This window comes from Acanthopagrus latus, chromosome 21 (assembly GCF_904848185.1).
Source record: "Acanthopagrus latus isolate v.2019 chromosome 21, fAcaLat1.1, whole genome shotgun sequence".
Classification (NCBI taxonomy): Eukaryota; Metazoa; Chordata; class Actinopteri; order Spariformes; family Sparidae; genus Acanthopagrus; species Acanthopagrus latus.
In genome coordinates, this window is record NC_051059.1 from 4,488,448 (window position 1) to 4,507,826 (window position 19,379).

At 40.7% G+C, this 19,379-nt stretch overlaps 1 protein-coding gene across 3 annotated transcripts in view; it reads left to right on the forward strand.

Annotated features, from left to right (window-relative positions):
• Positions 1-651: 651 nt before the first annotated feature.
• The window catches only part of xrn1 (5'-3' exoribonuclease 1), a 33,310-nt gene continuing 14,582 nt past the window's right edge, over positions 652-19,379 (forward strand). For all 3 annotated transcript variants that reach the window (XM_037083730.1, XM_037083729.1, XM_037083728.1), the window contains exons 1-37: positions 652-880; positions 2,430-2,662; positions 3,316-3,413; positions 4,474-4,583; positions 4,682-4,792; positions 4,886-4,971; positions 5,051-5,138; positions 5,333-5,501; positions 5,730-5,797; positions 6,314-6,451; positions 6,609-6,769; positions 7,066-7,155; positions 7,401-7,557; positions 7,762-7,881; positions 8,007-8,176; positions 8,518-8,635; positions 8,861-8,956; positions 9,365-9,468; positions 9,872-10,006; positions 10,820-10,982; positions 11,383-11,496; positions 12,016-12,114; positions 12,267-12,382; positions 12,568-12,714; positions 12,825-12,914; positions 13,062-13,197; positions 13,341-13,397; positions 13,587-13,719; positions 13,841-13,910; positions 14,038-14,233; positions 14,359-14,448; positions 14,547-14,630; positions 14,979-15,023; positions 17,120-17,200; positions 17,419-17,556; positions 17,703-17,838; positions 17,971-18,128. In XM_037083730.1, coding sequence (XP_036939625.1) covers positions 806-880; positions 2,430-2,662; positions 3,316-3,413; positions 4,474-4,583; positions 4,682-4,792; positions 4,886-4,971; positions 5,051-5,138; positions 5,333-5,501; positions 5,730-5,797; positions 6,314-6,451; positions 6,609-6,769; positions 7,066-7,155; positions 7,401-7,557; positions 7,762-7,881; positions 8,007-8,176; positions 8,518-8,635; positions 8,861-8,956; positions 9,365-9,468; positions 9,872-10,006; positions 10,820-10,982; positions 11,383-11,496; positions 12,016-12,114; positions 12,267-12,382; positions 12,568-12,714; positions 12,825-12,914; positions 13,062-13,197; positions 13,341-13,397; positions 13,587-13,719; positions 13,841-13,910; positions 14,038-14,233; positions 14,359-14,448; positions 14,547-14,630; positions 14,979-15,023; positions 17,120-17,200; positions 17,419-17,556; positions 17,703-17,838; positions 17,971-18,128 — 4,380 coding nt within the window. In that variant the 5' untranslated portion in view covers positions 652-805. The remainder of the gene's footprint in view (positions 881-2,429; positions 2,663-3,315; positions 3,414-4,473; positions 4,584-4,681; positions 4,793-4,885; positions 4,972-5,050; positions 5,139-5,332; positions 5,502-5,729; positions 5,798-6,313; positions 6,452-6,608; positions 6,770-7,065; positions 7,156-7,400; positions 7,558-7,761; positions 7,882-8,006; positions 8,177-8,517; positions 8,636-8,860; positions 8,957-9,364; positions 9,469-9,871; positions 10,007-10,819; positions 10,983-11,382; positions 11,497-12,015; positions 12,115-12,266; positions 12,383-12,567; positions 12,715-12,824; positions 12,915-13,061; positions 13,198-13,340; positions 13,398-13,586; positions 13,720-13,840; positions 13,911-14,037; positions 14,234-14,358; positions 14,449-14,546; positions 14,631-14,978; positions 15,024-17,119; positions 17,201-17,418; positions 17,557-17,702; positions 17,839-17,970; positions 18,129-19,379) is intronic.

Consider the following 19,379-nt stretch of genomic DNA (forward strand, 5'->3'; position numbering starts at 1 on the left):
TTGTATTTATTGACTGAGATTTTAATTTATACAGATGACAGGTAACATCTCACAAAATAATCCTCTCCAGTATTGTGAAAGTGGACAGGTCCTTGTCATTAATTATATATGAGTGAGCTGAGTGCTCTTGATTAATGAAGATTGGGTGCTATCAGTGAAACATGACCCTTCAATATTATGTAATGGCAGCTGTAGGAAACAAGTAATTTGTCTTTCATTGTTTAATGAATATATAACAACTCCGTTATTTCAAGTTAGCCATTACATTTAAATTTGTGAAGACACACAAAAAAAATACACTTAATTATGGGATAAGTAATGGCCTAGTAAAGAGGGCCTAGCATTTTAACTTATGGTGGAAAATCAGTGTGTTGTATACCAAGTGACCAATAACATACCAGGTAAGAATTTTGACCTAAATCAAAACGAGATTTTAACACTTACTTTAATAATAGTACTGACTTTGATCAAATCATGTTTTAAAAATTTTTGTTTGTTTTTTGTTTTTCTTGAAATGTTTTTATTTTGTGGTGGGGATGGGTTTCCATACCTTACAAATATAGAGAAGAAGACATGATCAGTGGGAAACAAAAAATGGAACGACTGTTTTCCTTTTAGCAGCGGAATGTTTTAACAGACGGACCACGGACAACTAGCTAGTTAGCGGCCGCTGGAAACAAAACTGGACTTCTCATGATACCCAGTGAAATCTTGACCGTATTTAGTTACCCGCATAGCTAAACACCTCGGTTCAGTTTTGACTGTTGACTTACTTGATCCAAAGGCTGAGACTTTCTAGGTGAAGATGGGAGTACCAAAATTTTACCGATGGATATCCGAGCGATATCCTTGTCTTAGTGAAGTTGTCAAGGAACATCAGGTAGGACACCAAACCAGGGTTGAATGTCGTTAGCTTCAAAATTCACTGTTGCTTATAGCCGCGTCGTTAGCTTAGCTAGCTGTTGGCTATTAGCAAGCTAAGTGAAGCGGGCCGGGGAACTTTTAGTCCGCCTAGCCCACCAATGTTTTTGCCTGTCGCCAGGACAGTTGTTGTCAAACACTTCTGACTCCTTTATTATATAAATTGTATAAGTTATAACTTAGACGCAGCGTTCCAAATTCCAAGACTAACTAGCTTGTTATTTTGGTCTTCCACCTGTATACATTTTTAGCGTTGAACTGGTTAAAGTGAATGTAACTTGGTAAGTGTGTTCCCACTGGATAGTTTAGGTCTCAATTGGGCAAAAGGATTCTGAACAACATTAAAGCCCTCACAGTCAGCTAGTTGGCTAACTTACTTTACCTTTAACAACAGATGTGCACAGGCTGCAGCTAGTTACTGCTGCCAGCTAGCTAACAGGCGCCGTACCTTACAGTGTTTATGAAGTTGTTTTAAAATGCAACATTGAACCCATGTCGTCAGTCCGTGGATAATACAGAGGGCAAACATTTTAGTGAAGTGACTCGACTTGACTGCTGCGTGTTATTTGTGCTACTTAAGCGGCGCTGGTTTGGACTTTAGCGACCTAGTACCCTGTTATAAGAAAGATAGAATTTCAGTGCTCGAGCAGCAGTTTCATCAGCTGGACGTTGCTCAGTCACTCATGTTGCGTAAGACAGCATCGATATGTGAGGACAGTTTAATTCAAACAGCTTCACATTTGATAGATATGTCGCATACACTTATCTGACACTTAAGGACACACTAATGTCAATGGCTTCCAAAACACCCGTTGTGTTACTTAAACTCAATGGGTGTTTAGTAACACAAACAACAAGTTGAGTAACATTGTTACTAAACCTAGGTGTCAGAAAATGTTTGCGTTCTTTAGCTCTATCAGGCTGGAGGGGCCTTTTGGGGACTGACAAAGGTGAACTGACTCCTTTCCTTGTGGCTTCCACATTATGTCATGTGAAGGATAGTCTGTTCACAGAAAACATAACAGAAACCAGGGCTCAACAGTCATTCTGCTGAACTCACAGAAGGGCCTCTACAAAATCTAATTTGCAAGTGCAATATTTGTGAAATGCAAAATCTTTAGTATCTTTTCAGATACTATTTTTGAATAACATTGTTGTGCTTCAGAGATGTTTTATTATGTTTTTTGAAATGAAAATTATTATATTCATTGATAAATGTGTTTATATATATATATATTCATTATCATTATGATACATTTATCCTTCCCAGAATCATATAACAATTGCAGTATCAGTCAAATATAATTGCAATTCAATATGTTTTCAAAATCATTCAATCCTAATAGAAACATTTTTTTTGTTGTTGTTGTTGAAATATGTATTCCAGACAGTCGAGGGATATCAATCCATTTGACCATTTGGTCGCTTTAAAGGAAAAGAACATGGACAATGATAATCAGAATTTATTACTAACTGCAGGGTCCCCCCCCCCCCCTTTTGTTCTTTAGATTCCAGAATTTGACAATCTCTATCTGGACATGAATGGGATTATCCATCAGTGTTCCCACCCGAATGACGAGGATGTCCACTTTCGCATTTCTGAGGAAAAGATTTTTGCTGACATCTTCCATTACCTGGAGGTGCTCTTCAGGATCATCAAGCCTCGCAAGGTCTTCTTCATGGCGGTGGATGGTGTGGCACCAAGGGCAAAGATGAACCAGCAGAGGGGACGGAGATTCAGGTAGAAATGGATACAGGACGAAAATAATAATGGAGGAATACTATCCTCTGCTTGTCTGTGAATGGGTCAGCTCAGGTGTAATGCCCCTTGCTCCATGATATGTGTTTGGCATTGTAATGGAAAGGTGAACACAGGTTACTGTTAGAGCCAAAATGTTGCTGTTGCTGTTGTTGAATTATTATAGAATGGCTTTATTAGTGACAACGTCTCGCTCTCTCAGCCACTAATGTTTTCTCTTCTTTATCTCAAACACAACTAAATGTTAAATATAGGGTGTTCAAGTAGCTTTTCTTGAGGTGACCAAATAAAGAAATAGAATTTTCTGAACATGTTTGCACCATGATGTTGAATCTCAAGTGTAAAACAATGCCCCATTCTCTTTTAGTTATCTGATCAAGATGACAGCTCTGCTCAAAAATATATTTATACAATGTCAGGTATAATTCTGTGGTTCAGCAGTGATGTTTGTGGTATGACAATTGTAAACCTGGCCCTCCATGAACCACCTAATATGGCAAAATGAGCCCCAAATAGACTGGAACTGAAATGCAATGTTTGCTTTGGTAAAGACTGAAGAAACCAGACGACAGACAGAGACTGTGAGTCTGACCTGCCCCTTTTTTCTATCTGCCTGTGTTTGTCTGTGTGTCTAGGTCTGCCAAAGAAGCAGAGGACAAGATAAAAAAAGCTCTGGATAAAGGAGAGGTGCTTCCCACAGAGGCTCGCTTTGACTCCAACTGTATCACCCCTGGTAGGAATCTCAACCTTCACACAAAGTGCACATCACACAACGAATTTGATAAAAGCAGCTGTAGCAGAGCTTGTACAGGTAGCAGTTTAGTTCAGGGAAGGGAAATCAGTTGATTCTAACCTTCTTCTTCTTCTTCTTCTTCTTCTTCTTCTTCTTCTTCTTCTTCTTCTTCTTCTTCTTCTTCTTCTTCTTCTTCTAGGTTGACTTTTTTAGATCTAGTAAATACGTCATCTGCCATCTGTGACAGATTCACAGACACATCAGTAAATCCTAGCTAGTGGCAGGAGTTCAGCTTCATTGAATCATAGCATTTGCCTGTTTGGTTAAATTAGTTTTGGTGTGAAAAGTTGTCAGACAGATTGGTGTGGACACATCAGCCAGACCATGACACTTCTTTTCAGATGCTCTCGATCCAAATCCATTCAACATTTGCATCAATTTAGCATAAATACAATTTTACAATCGACACATAGACATAGATTCAGTTGTAGTTTTAAGGAAAATGTCCTAAATCTGACCTTTTTGAGCAGTGTATATATTACATAAGGGTTACATTGTTCCTGATTCTGTCAGTCCTTGGCCTTCTCCTATTCACCTGTCAAACTTGAGGTGTGCAAAAGCTGTACTTTGTAAATAACAACCAGATTAAAAAAACAACTCATGCATCAAGTACTGACATACTACTAATATTCTTTTCTCATGAGGTTATTTCAAAGTGTGTGCATGTCTTTTTGATCTAAAATGCAATATTGTTTTTTCCTGATCTGGTTGTTATCCCCAAAAAACATTGATTCGTGGTATAGATTTTTAATTAAGAAATAAATAGTGCACTGATGTAAAATTGGTACTCCGTAGCTGCACTTATCCTGACTTGAGTAGTAATGGAGTGGCAGTGATTGTTTAGGGCATTCTGTTGAAATTTGATGCAGATGCATTTTTTTGTTCAGCCATTATTGTCAGTGGGATGATGTTGTTCTTAGCAAGGACATATTTTATCAATGTAAACGTGCGTTCTCTGTGAAAAAGCATCAACTGCTATTATCACTCATCATTCTCTCAGGCACTGACTTCATGGCAAGACTCCAGGAGCAGCTCGAGTATTTTGTCCACAACAAGCTCTCCACCGACAAGCTGTGGCAGAACGTCAGAGTCTACCTGTCTGGTCATGAGGTGTGTTATCCGCTGTTAACCCCAATGTCCGTCGATTTATTTCTGTCCAGCCAACTTAAGGGTTGCTTATACTTTATGTGTGTTTCTCTTCCTAACAGACTCCAGGAGAGGGAGAGCATAAGATCATGGAGTTTATTCGCTCTGAGAACAGGAAGCCCAGTCATGACCCCAATACCCGACACTGCCTGTACGGCCTGGATGCTGACCTGGTAGGATCTGTGTGCTTGTGAGCTTACGTGATGATGTCTTTGTTGCTCAAACCATCTTTGGATGATTACACTCTCTTGCCATCTGTGTTGAAGATGATGTTGGGTTTAACCAGCCACGAGCCAAACTTCTCCCTGCTCAGAGAGGAAGTCCGCTTTGGAGGAAAGAAAAACCAGAAGAGGTGAATTTCTTTAATGTTTAAATCATTTCTGTTCTCTTCTTCTCCTTTTGTAAACCCTGCTCTTTTTTTGTACTTCAAGGATAACTGCTCCGGAGGAAACAACTTTTCACCTACTTCACTTGTCTCTCATGAGGGAGTACATTGACTACGAGTTCTCTGAGCTCAGGGTGAGACACAAACACTTCCGCACACACACACGCATACACACACATATATATGCATGGAAAACCCAGATGACTTATGGAAACAAAACATGTGCTTTCCATGCCAGGGAAGTTTGGCCAAAAGATGTTATGCCTTAATGTAACCTGGATATGTTTGTGTGGTTTTTTTTTTTGTTTTTTGTTTTTTTTTTTCCCAGAAACACATTGGTTCTGATTATGACTTGGAGCGAATAATAGACGACTGGATTCTAATGGGCTTCCTCGTGGGAAACGATTTTATCCCTCACCTCCCTCATCTTCACATCAGCCATGATGCATTGCCACTGCTGTACAAGACCTACATCAGTGTTCTGCCCAGCTTGGGGGGTGAGACACGCACACAAATGAACCAGTTGAGAGTGGCACATAAAATATCAAGCATTTGCAAGAAGTTTCTTGATGCAATATTTCAAGTGACATGTTTCCTTTTAAGTGTTGTTTGTGTTGGTCGAGCTTGCTTGTACATGTCGGCCATTTTAGTATAGAAATATGAGCTGCTTTTATAGTGCATTTGATAAATGTAATAACAACACTGAATCCTGTTTCCTGACTCAGGTTATCTGAATGAGAATGGGCACCTAAACCTCAGAAACTTTGAGAAATACCTGGAGAAGCTTTCTGAGGTGAGAGAACGCTGTAAAGTACAGTGTAATTCCTCCATTAATCAGTGATATAGTTTATGAATGAATCAGTCAAAACAAAACAACATACAATATATAAGTAAGTATAAATAAGTATCAAATGTTAATGTCTTTTAAGAGCAAATTCTGTTCACTAAAACTTACATTTAGTATACAAATAAGTCATCCTACAGATTGACTTATTTGTAGGATGACATCACATTTTTAAATTCACTTAAGTCACTGTATATGTTTATGCTCTGAATGATGCTCCAATAATATCTTGAAAAAATCCACTTAAAGAGAAGTCATATATTATAACACAAACAGTAAGAATTGGTGTTAAGTGCGTATGTGCAAAATGTTGCATTAGTCCTTCTGTCTGCAGTGAAGTTTGTCACAAAGTTATTGTAAAAGTGAATTAATGTAAGTGGGTGTCAAGAGGGCATATCATTGAGAAACCACCATAAGAATCTGTGACACTGTTCCATTCTCTTCCCCTTTCTTTCTCTCCTCCAGTTCGACCGGGAACATTTCAGCGAGGTGTTTGTGGACTTGAAGTGGTTTGAGAGCAAAGTTGGTAACAAGTACCTGAATGAAGCTGCTGGACTGGCTGCAGAAAAGGAAGCTGCCAGCAAAGAAGCCAACCAGAAAGAGGTCTGCTGTTTTCTCAAGATCTTTATATATATTTCATACAAACAGTGATGCAGTAAAAGAAAATGAATCCCAATATTCATTCACTGTTTTTATGTACAGTCTCTGTCACATATCCCTGTTTGTAATAATTCATATAATTTGCTCTGTGTGTGTGCAGGATTCCGCCCTCTGTCTCGCAGCGCTGACATCATCAGACAAAGTGATTGGAGAAGGAAAAGGTGATGACGAGGAGGAGGAGGACGATATGTTTGAAACGGAGTTCAGACAGTACAAGCGCACCTACTATATGACCAAGATGGGCGTGGATGTGGTGTCTGAGTGAGTGTATATAGATATACAAATACAGTACATAGAGAAAATGGACTTATCACAGGAGGCACAGTTCCTCAGTACAAAAGAGGATTATATTGAGGTCCACTGATTATGGACATAAATAAAACAAAATGCAGTGCATGCAGTGAAAAGGCAGCCAACCCTTGCATGGGTGTCTAAAAATGACACTCACCATGTGATAAATGTTTGCAGTGATCTGTAAACAATATATTTGCTGCCCATACATCAATTTGTAATTTGTAAGTGACCCCTAAAATGTGTTTTTATACTCTCCATTTCAGTGAGTTTCTAGCCAAGCAGGCCAGGTGTTATGTGGAAGGTATCCAGTGGATCCTGCACTACTATTACCACGGGGTTCAGTCCTGGAGCTGGTGAGAATTTCGTTCTCATATGTCAAAGACTCTCTCCTCTCTGGCTCCTCTTATTCCAGTGACCTGAAGAAGTCAAGTCATGTATTAAATTAGTATTCTACATCTATACAAAACAATATATAATCAGAACACATTACATTTTTGGTTGAGAACACTGAATTCCCCTTTTCTTGTTTTCCTTCCTCCTACTCACTTGAGTTTGTTCTTTGAATTGGCCTTTAAATAATGAGTGTATGACTCTCTAGGTACTACCCCTTCCACTACGCTCCCTTCCTGTCTGACATCAGGAATATAGCTGGGTTAAAGTTGACCTTTGACCTTGGGAAACCCTTCATGCCCTTCCAGCAGCTGTTGGCAGTCCTGCCTGCTGCCAGCATGGAGCTGCTGCCTCAGGCTTACAGGGTAACACACACACTCTCTCACGCACATATATGATATGTATGCACAGCTTGTGCTTAACCTTTTGGATTTCACTTGGTATATATGGAACCATTTGTAGCAAAATAGCAAAGATTATAATAATGATATGCAAATATTATGGTCTATGCAAGATCAAAACATGTAATAAAGAAAGGTGAAAATGATATTTTGTTTGTTATATTGCAGCACCTGATGACAAATGAGAATTCTCCCATTATCGAATACTACCCTCTTGACTTTAAAACTGACCTCAATGGAAAACAGCAGGAGTGGGAGGCAGTGGTTCTCATTCCCTTCATAGATGAGGTACATACACACACAGACACGTGGCCACTTGGTGAAAAAAAACGATGCCGCAACTAAGTTTAAAGAAGGCGTGCTCATTACCGGTATAACTGTATGTGTGTGTGTGTTGTGTGTTTATTGAACAGAGGTGCTTGCTAGCAGCCATGGATCCCTGTAATCACAAGCTGACTAAACAGGAGAAGGCCAGGAATTGTCACACAGAGTGTGCAGTCTACACATATGACCAGGAGGCTGACATCACATACAGCTCGAGCCTGCCCCAGCTGTTCCCTGACATCATCCACTGCCATGTCAGGTAGGTAGACACAGCCTGGTTACTGATGATACATGAAAATAAGGCATCTTTCTCTTTGATATCACAAATCCAGTCTGCTAGACCCAGCAGGTTACTTAGAACAATAATTAGGGCAATAATTTTAAAATGGAATTACACAGATTATTATTAAATAGAATGACTAGATGTTTTTCACCCTCACTTGGAATGAAAAGGTAATTAATAAGTAATGATGAAAGTACACTTGTCAAATCTATACACATAGCATAGATATGGTAAAACAAACCATTCTACCAAAGCTGCTTTTTACATGAAGAGAACTGTAAAAGCAAGAGGGGTTATTTGTATTGTGTCTGTTAAAGGAAGGAACACATCCCCATGGATGCCTGGCATGTACCTTTGGACCATGTCTCCAGACCCTTCGACCGCTCATCTCTGTACTTCTGTGGCTTTCCCACACTACAACACATTAGGCACAAGGTAAGTGTGTATGAGTGTCTGAATGGCTGAATTACATTGAAAGGATCGAAGCCTCAACACAGGGTCTGAGGCTTTTAGCCTTTTATTCTATAATGACACAATCTCAATAATGACTTGTTTATTTATGGAGGACTACTTGGAAGTATAATTGTGAATGATGAAAAATGATGACAAATGTAGAAACTTGAATGCTGCAACTTTTGATGGTCTCTCTGTCACTTGTAGTTCTATAAGAAGAAGAGCGGGGTGGTTGTGTTCCAGCAGAGCAGCAGAGGGGAGAACACCATACTAGATATCCTCCCCAGCAAGGAAGGAGAGGCGGTGAGTTTCTGTTTGATTTTTACTGATTTCACTTAATAAACACACTGGTGAAAATTATGATTGTAATAATGTAATTATTGCAAAGCTCCAATACCAAGTCTTATGCCATTGGATACTACAGTGATACAAGTTTCCTCTAGATAGAGCTAATTGTCTCAGATATCTCCAATAACAGATAATTTTTTGTAGTTCTTGTATCTCGTATTGTGAGCGTGACAAAATGCAGTAAAATGCATCAACAGCACAGAATTTCTCAACTGGCTGATCTTATCATGATCTTAATCGTAAGAGTAAACCTTTGTTTGTTCTGTTTCAGGCTGTATGCAGTATATGAAATTTAAATTCAAATGTACCGTCTCCCTCTTTCTTGTCTTGTTTTTTTTGTTTTTTTTGTTTTTTGGTTTTAAGGTATGTGATGATGTTGCCACACAAGTATTGGGGAAGTCAGTGTTCGTCAACTGGCCACATCTAGAGGAAGCTCGCGTCATTGCAGTGTCAGATGGGGAAGTCAAGTAAGAATTAATGCTGGGTGTTAATATGTTTGATTCTGAGACAAAATGTGACACTTGCTGCATCATTCCGCAGATTTTTGCTTGCTCGGCATAGATTCTACCCATGAATTAATTATCAATGAATGACTTAAATGCAGTAACTGTCATATTTTCTATATTTTGATTTCTTAATCAGTCATTAAGAACTGAAATGAAAAGACTATGTAATGGAAAAGGAAACTCTGGTTCAAATCATTAAGACACCATCACTGGGGTTGCATAAAGTGACTTTAAAGTATCAGTTCAGGTGAAAATCTGGCCTTCAATCAGTAAATGTAGCATGCATGTCTGTTAGCACAGATTTTGTTGTTGTTTTCGGTGCAAAGCATGAGGCAGCTATTATATCTTTTGCTCTGTTTTTCAGGTTTTGTCTTGAGGAACCACCTGGTGTCCAAAAAGTGTACGACCGGCCCTCCACTCCTCCTCCAACCAAAGTCACCTGCCTGTCTGACAAAGAACAGAAGGACTGGGTGAAGGATGTCCAGGGAATCACTGAGCAGTAAGGCACCCAGAACAACAAGCCAGACAAAGGGGAAATTTGGGTGTAATAGCTGCACATGGACAGAATAATTGCAAATAAATACAGAAACTGTAAGAGCAAATAATTTTAAGTGTTTAAGATGAAAACAGAACAAGTTAGAAATATACAATATGGAAAATTCTCAAACTAAACATAATTTTTGTGTTTTAAGTTTAGAAATATGGATTAATATGAATATACTAAAGATTACTAAAATGCTTACTCACTTCAAGTATTCCAGTACTAATAGTGATATAGTGTCTAAAGCAAAGTGACATAGTTGTGTGATAAATGGCAAAATATAGTACCAGGGTTCTCCCCAGACAATGGAACGGTGGCGCAGCACCGCTATACTGCTAGCTCAGCGCCACTATACTAATTTTCAACATTAGCTGCTTTGTAGCGTGTGAGGGTGATAAGCGAGCGAGCGTCCCCCCCCACCGGATGACAGTGCGCCGCTATACTAAAAATTTCTGGGGAGAACCCTCAGTACACAGTACATAGTACATGTAAGAGTAATATCATCTTGTCAGCTGTAACAGTTTCATAATACGATTATGTAATTAATCATATGACACTGCTATCACTTTATGATAATATTATTGATAACGGCAATAATAATACGGAGGAAAACATATTTTCTTAACAATGTAAATATGAAAATATATCTGTCTCTGTACGTTAAAAATACAAGACAAGTTCTTTCCTAAAATTTGAGTGACATGTGATCTCTTTTGTGTTATTGCTCATGTTTATGAGGCCTATCCTAAATTTATTTTCTGTTTTTAACAGTTTCCTGAAGAGGAAAGGCATTGTGGTGAATGAGACAACGGTGCTTTTGTACGGCCAGTTGCTGACAGGAAGGAAATACGTCCCCAAAGCCAACGGGGTGGTGGAACTAGAGAAGCAGTGGGCTAAGCAGGTCCTCCCATTTGCCTACCAGACCGTGGTTAAGGTACAGGCACACACATACAAGACAGGAATACACACAACAAAAAAAAAATTTTGTTAGGGAAAGATTGTAGTCATTGTTATAGTCCTGTGGTTCCATGAGATTTATTCAGTAATATACACACATAGTTGCAGTAGTACTCATACACGCCATAGTTTTATTCCTCTGAGCTGAGGAATGCAGACAAGCTGTACTTTAACATAAACTATTCAAATGCCAAGTCTCTTACCGTAATTAGAAATGTTAACTGACAATTTTGCATACTTACTCCAGGACCATCCACATGAATCTTTTTTTTTTTTTTTTTTAAGAAGCGTAGCAGAATGAGGAATTGTGTTTGAAGCTTAATACTGGTGAAAGAAAAAACAAAAGAAAACCTCAACCACATTCTTCATCTTCTCAGGACATCAAGGCCTTTTACTCATCTCTGACCTGCTTCAAGAGCTTAGATGAGCTCTTCCCTCCTACGACCACTGTCTTCATGGTGGGGAACCCTTACTACGGTGCCATGGGCGAGGTATGTAAGCACTTTTCTGCTTAAGTCAGAGGATCACATCATTGTAAAAAAAACAATGAATGGTCAAAAACAGCTTTTCTGAAGTCCACTGAAGCTGGATCTAAATATGAAATAGTTACGTGTTATAAGTTTGTAATTGTTTACAGCATTGTGCTGTAAAAGGTTTTGTCACATGTGTGCTGCTGGTTCATCATCAAGCCACTTAATAAATAATTTTATAATGATATCTATCCACTCTGTTTGGACAACAGAAAGTGAGAGAAGTGTCCCCCTTCAAACTCATCCCAAAATAGAGTATAATGACGTGAACGTTATTCAGTAATTGACAGCTATGATGGAGAAAAATCTGTTGTTACCTCTGAGAGATGAAATAATGATTGATGAAATTATTACAACACAATTTTTAAAAAACTTTCCTCCTGTCACAATGCTTTTTATCAGGCAAGATTTCACAATTGTTCTTTGATCGTAATGTGTCATTTGGTTCGTTGGCTTATCTCTTGAATTACTTGTAAACAGGTACAAGACTCCAGTGATGTCATCAAAGATGGTCGGGTTCGAGTGGTATTTAATGTGCCGCACGAACCACAGCTTGAGACCTTAATCCAGAATCAGCATGTAAGATACACACACACACACACACACACACACATAGACACACACACCTGTGAAGGCATTTAATCATGTTGATATTGAGGATACTTGCCATGCTTACACCATTTGTGCCTCACAAACATACTGTTTGGCCTCCATGTGTTTGTATTTTGTAGAAGTACTGTGTGAAGTACAGCCCTGGATACGTTCTGGCATCTCGTCTTGGAATCACCAGCTACCTCGTGTCCCGCTTCTCAGGAAGCATCTTTATTGGAAGAGGCTCCAAGAAAAAGTGAGTGTTCAGCCACCTTACAATATTCATTTAGTTATCACTATTCTATGAGTGGACCAACCTGCCTTGTGACTTTCACTCTTGCAGGCAGAAACCTTGAGTGGTTAGTTTTATTTAAAAAAAAAAAAAAAACGTTGATTCGCCTATTTTTAAGGCACCAATGTTTTCTTCACCATTATGTGCAGTCCTTGTGGGGAGCAGAAAGCTAACGTCGGTCTGAACCTGAAGTTCAACAAGAAGAACGAGGAGGTTCCTGGGTACACCAAGAGGACTGAAAAGGAGTGGCTCTACTCTGTTGCTGTGGAGGAATTGCTAGCGGAATATCTGGACAGGTTAACACCCCCCCCCCTCCAAAAAAAAAAAAAAAAACAAGAACATGAGAACCGTCCCCTCTCTATTCATCTACCATTTTTTACCATTTACCATTTCCATTTTTTTTTAGATTTTCTGAGGTATTCAACGCAGTGTCCAGAAACAGCCATGATGATGTTTTCTATGAAGATGACATATGGCCTGGATTGGACCAGAATGGGTAAAAAAAAAATAGATATACATAAACTGATTATTATATTGAATCCTCTGTGATGTAATAGAATCATTTTAATGAATTAGTTTTTGGAATAAATTCAATTTATTGTTGATTTACTGACAATCCCTGATACTGATGAACACCCCACAGGGCAGAGAAGGTTGCTGAAATCACTTCATGGTTGAAAAGTCACCCGGTGAGCTCCGTCAGTAGAACATCATGTGAACTACAGGTGCTAGACACTGCCATTGTGGAGAGGATTGAGGAGGCGGTGGAAAAAACCAAGGTGATTCTGACAAACATGGCTTCAAACTATAGCATTCCTCCTCCAGTTGCAGTATCAGAAGTTGTGTGTGTACTTGCTGTCCTTCCATTGACATGCCTCTCTCTCTATCCGCTCTTTCTGTCTCACTCGCTTCCTTCTTTTAGGTGAAGAAGAGCACCAAGAAAGTCCGTGTGACAGTCAAGCCTCATCTCCTCTACAGGGTGAGTATAATTTGCCTGTGTTTGGCATTACTTTAGGTGAAGGCAACTAAAACTCCTTTCTGCTGCACTCTCTTCAATGTCTTTGGCTACTTCTGTAGTCTAATCAATAATGAAAATAACTGTTAGACCCTATGTGCAGGTTCACAAAGTACTGAACATGTATTTATAAATACCTGTGTGTACCTGTAGCCCTTAGAGCAGCAGCAGGGTGTGGTTCCAGACCCGGATTCAGAGTATCGCCTGTTTGACAGAGTCGTCAACATCAGGGAGAGCTTCACCGTCCCACTGGGACTGAGAGGAACAATCATCGGCATTAAAGGAGGTCAGCATATTTGGATTTCTACACACAGCAAGGCTGATGCTCAGGTGCATCATCTAAAGAAGGAAATACACACATTTAACATATAATTCTCAGTTCATAATGTGTGTGTCTTTGCTTTCAGCTGAGCGTGAGGCAGAGGTTCTCTATGAAGTGCTTTTTGATGAAGAATTTGCTGGAGGTCTCAATATCAGGTAATAATCACACTATGTACTGTAAGCATATGTGCAGATGAAACAGTGTAAAAGACGGCTGTTCAGAATTACACACTTCTGTCTGAGAAGGGTTTTGAGACGACTTGTAACTATTGTGTCATTTTAGGTGTACGTCGCCTCGTGGTTACCGCGTCCCTCCCTGCGCTCTCATCAACCTTTCCCATGGAGGACGAGTGGATCACACCTCCCACAAACTCACTGCCATAGTCAAACCTCAGCCTGCCGCCGCCACAAGCTTCAACTCTCAGCGCCAGCTGGGTGGCCTAAACCACTCCCCACGTTCACCCTTTATACCCATGCAGGTAAGAGTGAGCCAAGCAGTTCTTTTCTCCTGTCTGGAATTAAAAAATAAGTGTTGTCTCTCAGACCGCTCACCGTGTCAAGTTCTGCCGTTTTACACTTGTGTCTTTTTTTCCCTTATCTGTAGCACAACAACAAACACAGTGCAGTGAAGGCAGCCTCCCAGGGCAACAGGAACTCTCCCTCTAAGGGTCTCAATCAGAAACAACAGGCCAAGGTAAGTGCAGCCTCACCTGTGTTTAGACACTTCTCAATCCTGTATATCATGCTATGTCAAAAATACAATTTTTCCCCTCTTTCTGCTCCCTTATTCAGAGTAAATCAGAGTACAATAATGTGTGGCAGGCTCTGCAGAGCTCTGGCCCCCCTCAACAACCACCTGCTCACTGGCACAATAATGTAAGTCTGTTTATAAGAGTGTGTGTCTGGGGGCTTTGTAGCTGCAATTAATGAGCAGCTTTACTGTTGTGTTGATAAATGACAATCCAAATCATATTTCTGGTTTGTTTTGAAATGTCTCTGTTGAATTTCAAAATGTATGTAACTCATAAGCAGCCAACCCCTATGTCCTCATGGCATCCCGGCTTTGTGTGAGACTTGAAAATAGCCCGTAGTTTTGATGTGAAGTAGTGCAAAAATAGCTAGAGGTAGCAAGGTAATTGACACATGTCTCTGGAACGTAGGAAATCTTCCACAGAGTTTTCTGTGTTGAAGTTTAAAACAAAACCTGTGTAATTCCTACTTTAGGAAGGACAGTCACAACAGGATGGAAACCAGCACTCCAACAAAGCTGTGAGTACACACATGCACAGAACACGTCTACATACGTCCATACTGCATAAAACGGGCACGTCAGGTCTTCAGCTCGACAACAAGATGATTCGACACATGACTCAAATTCAAAGCAGTTTGTTAACTTCAGTTGCACGTGTGTATGAATACATGTGTATCAATTGTGTGGCAGTAGATAACAAAGGCTAGATGTTAGCATTTTATCTGAGCTAGATGACACTGGGGCAGCCTGACATAAATAGAATCCTTGGAAATCCTTGGCTCTTGACTAGAAGTTGTGTCAGTTGGTACTAATAAACCTGGCAGTGAATTAGGGAAGTGAAGTGGATTATGGCTTGATGAGAGAGATTCATAGATTTGTTGGTGAGATTTAGAGCGTGGCTTTAATGTATATGCATGTGCTTTATGTTCTGTTTATAGATGTTCTAAGTGCTGTATTGTAGGCAGCTGGACTTGTTTCAGTTTCTTGAAGATGTCACCTCTCATCCAAGAGGCTTCTTCAGTTCTGACAAGCTGGATGGAAGTTAGCAGACGGAGTTTAAAGGTCCCATATTATACTGTTTTTCATCAATTTCACACAGCTGTCAGAGGTCCAACAACTCAGTATTCGATGTGCATTGCCCCAAACCCATCCGTGGTCCTGAATTTCAGCTGCCTAAAAGTCACTCTACAGAGCTCTATTCAGAGCAGTCTGTTTCTGTGCCTGCACCTTTAAATACTAATGAGCTCCATCTGTCAACGCCTACTTGGAGAGCCCTGCCTGCTACATCACTCTCAGGGAGAGGATGCCCCTAGTGTTAGCAGTAGCATGTGCTAATGTTGAGGGTGGATGTATATATGTATTGCTATGGCTCGCGAAGATTTTTTCGTTCAACCGAACCAGTTTGACCCAGAACTGGACCCAGAGGGAGAGGCTACTGAAGAAGTACAGACTCTGTGGCTGCAGCAGGACGTTTCAGAATGGTTAGTGTGTCTGTATAATGTTAGATTGTTCGTATGTGGTGTTACATTTAGTACCATGAAGCTAATGGCTAACAGCTAGTGAAAGCTGTGTTTGTCTCCGACACAGTCTCCAAACTCTTGGACACTGTTCGCATCGTCTCTGTCTCCAGTCTGTACGTTTCCAGACTTTTTATTGTGACAACCAAGCTCCATCGTAATATCATTAACATTAAACTCGCTTCACAATGGCATTGCATAGCGGACCAAAGCGGAGCTAACTAGTTAGCCAGTTTCCAGCTGACTTCACCATACTCATAGGCAACTATAAATACTATCAAACCGCAGCGACACTTTTCGGTGGCTCGGGTGCAGTTGCTGGGTCCCGTATGGTTTGGACTGATCCTTTTACGAGGGTCAGTGTTGAGGCAAAGCCAGCTTTGTACTGACCCTCATTACTGAAGCAGTCCGATGTGAAGTGGTTAGCACACACACACAAGTTAACACGAACCGCAGCCAGCACGTTGTCTTAAAATATGAAACACAGCCACTGTCTCTTCTGTTGTTCTGTAGCTGGGACAGAATATAGGCACTGATGTTGATTTATAGAACCAACAACAGAGCTATTTGCTTGTCTAGCTTTGAGTGATGACATTGTGAAACACTTCTGTCTCACTGGACACACCGAACTTCACCTCGGGGATGAACGCCCCCCTCTCCGATATCTCATATCACCATACAGAGGAGGTTGGCCTATGATAATGACTCCTTTCATTACGTAATGACAGGAGCTGAATCTGAACAGCCTGTAGGAGCTCCGTGTTACCAGTGGGTGGGCTGCAGAGACCATGCAGGAATCACTTGTTTTCCTCATTCTGGGATTTGGCAGGCTCAGGGAGGACCACATTATATATGTAAAGACCAGAGAAAATGTGTTTTTTATGGTATGGGACCTTTTAAAAATCAGCCAACTCCTCTCAGTTCGTTAGAGCTGAATAAGCTTTTGGATGAGAGATGAAACATCATCAAGAAACTTAGACAAGTCCAGTTAGAATCACCATGGCCTGGATGTCTGAGAACCTTCATCAATGTATTTATGGATGTGTGCAAACGTAAAGTCAGACTCATGTTGTTTTTTTTCTGTGTGTTCTTTGCAGGCCCCAGTTGGTGGCATCAGACTGTTGAAGAAAAATGAAGATACCAACTGCCTTTTCCCCACACAGAACACAGCCAATAAGGTACACACAGGCTTTTACAAAACCTACTTTCCTCCCATATTATATTTGCATCTTTGAGCTGTAAGAAACCGCATAAAAGTCCATGGCTCTCAGGCAGTCCCTTGTTTTAAACAACAGTGGTCAGAATTGTTTGTTGTTAAATTTGTCCACAGCGAATATAAAGATTAATGTCTCCCCACTTCCACTCACCCATCTCCTCACACATTTCTCTCACTCAGGCTACAACTGAGTTTGAGGACCTCATTGCCAGTCTCAAGATCTCCACGGGTAACCAGCAGACCACAACTCCTGCTGCTCCGCCACAGGTACCCAACAGCCAGTCAGAGGGCCCGTTGTCTCCGCAGTCCTTCGCCATGGTGAGTGTCGGAAGCAAATATGGGTTAAGATAACATGAAAAAAGTATTTGAGAGGAGTTACGAAAACTACCTGTCATTGTTGAACTATATCCTAATTAAAAAACTGCAATTGTTTCATGAGGTTCATGTGTGGTCTGTTGCTGTAGAAGGGAACTCTGATGTTGAAGGAGATGCTCAAGATTGACAGTGCTGGAGCAGGAAGTCACTCCTCCCAGGAGGCGGCTAACAGTGCCACCTATGGAGGCCAGCAGCAGAACAGGAGACGATCATCCAAGAAACTAGGTACGTCACTGATTAACGCCTCACCTCCAAGTTTACTACAAGCAGAATCAACAACCAAGGAAGTCACCTCTCTGTATACACCTTTAGCCACGTTTTAATTTCTCCCTTTCAACCCATTTTCTCCTCCTACAGCAGCAAATATGAACTCCCCACACAGTGATTCTCCTGCGACCGCTGCCCCAACCAACCTCTCCAACTCTATGCTTGGCAGTAAGGTGTCAGAGCTGGCGCACGTCTGTGTGGGGTTGGGGTTGGCACCACCTGATTTCAGCTTCATAGGCAACAGACAGGTAACAAACAGAGTGTACCACTTGTTTGTCTTTTGCAACACACTTTCTTAAATGTATTTTCCCAGTTTTTTATAATCCCAAGTTCTCTTGCATATTACTTTCCTTCTACAGATTCCTATGTATAGCTGTACTGTTGTACAGATATAGTTCTGCACATGATGTGTCTCTGTGTATGTGTGATCAAATCAATCTTTATTTATATGGTGCTTTTCATACAAAGAAAGCAGTTCAAAATGCCTTACTTAGATTTAAAAAAACAAACAACAACAGAAAAAGAGAAATGACAAATAAAATCAAGAGAAGAAAATTAGAAGAACCCAACCTTCCCACCCCCAAAGACATGCACACAGACGTACACAAACACAAACACACTCATACACACACTCGCACACAGACACACAAACACACACACTCACACCCACACATACACTAGCTGTCACTAAAGAGACATGGCTGGTCAGCGAGACGTGAGGCACAGAGGAAGCTACCTTTGGGGGGCCAACCACACTGTGAGAGTGCATAGTCCAAGGCCGCAGGGAGTGTCGCTACAGAGACCACCCCAACCCGGGCAGACAGGAGGCCCTGCACCAAGGTGCAGAGCCCTCTACCCTCCCGGGCCAAAACCGTCCGTGTGACAGCACCCCCAGCAGCCAGACCAGAGACAACTCCCAGTCTGGCAGGCCCCCATGAGGAAACACTGGAGATTAAAAACTGACAGACTAAAACAGTAGAATAAAGCAAAAAGCATTGAGACTAAACATGAGGGACTAAAGCATAAAAGCATAGAGGCTAAAAACATGAGACTAAAACATGGAAGTATAAAAGCTAAAAATGCCAGGGACTAAAGTATAAAAGCATAGAGGCTAAAAACATGAGACTAAAACATGGAAGTATAAAAGCTAAAAATGCCAGGGACTAAAGTATAAAAGCATAGAGGCTAAAACGGCATAAGAGGAATTAAAAATAATTTAGAAATCAATTAAAAGCCTGGTTAAAAAGATGGGTTTTGAGCCTCTTTTTAAAAACCTCAACAGTCTCGGCGACCCTGAGGTTCTCCAGCAGGCTGTTTCACAGTCGGGGCCCATAACAACCGAAAGCCGCCTCCCCAGTGCCGGAGGACCTCAGGGTCCACGGGGAATCTTGATTAAATGGAAAATGTATTCCTGATAAAGCAGGAAAAATCACATCCCTGATAACGTTATTTATGCCTTCACTAGCTTCTATTACTGCAGCTACAGAAGAACCAGGGTA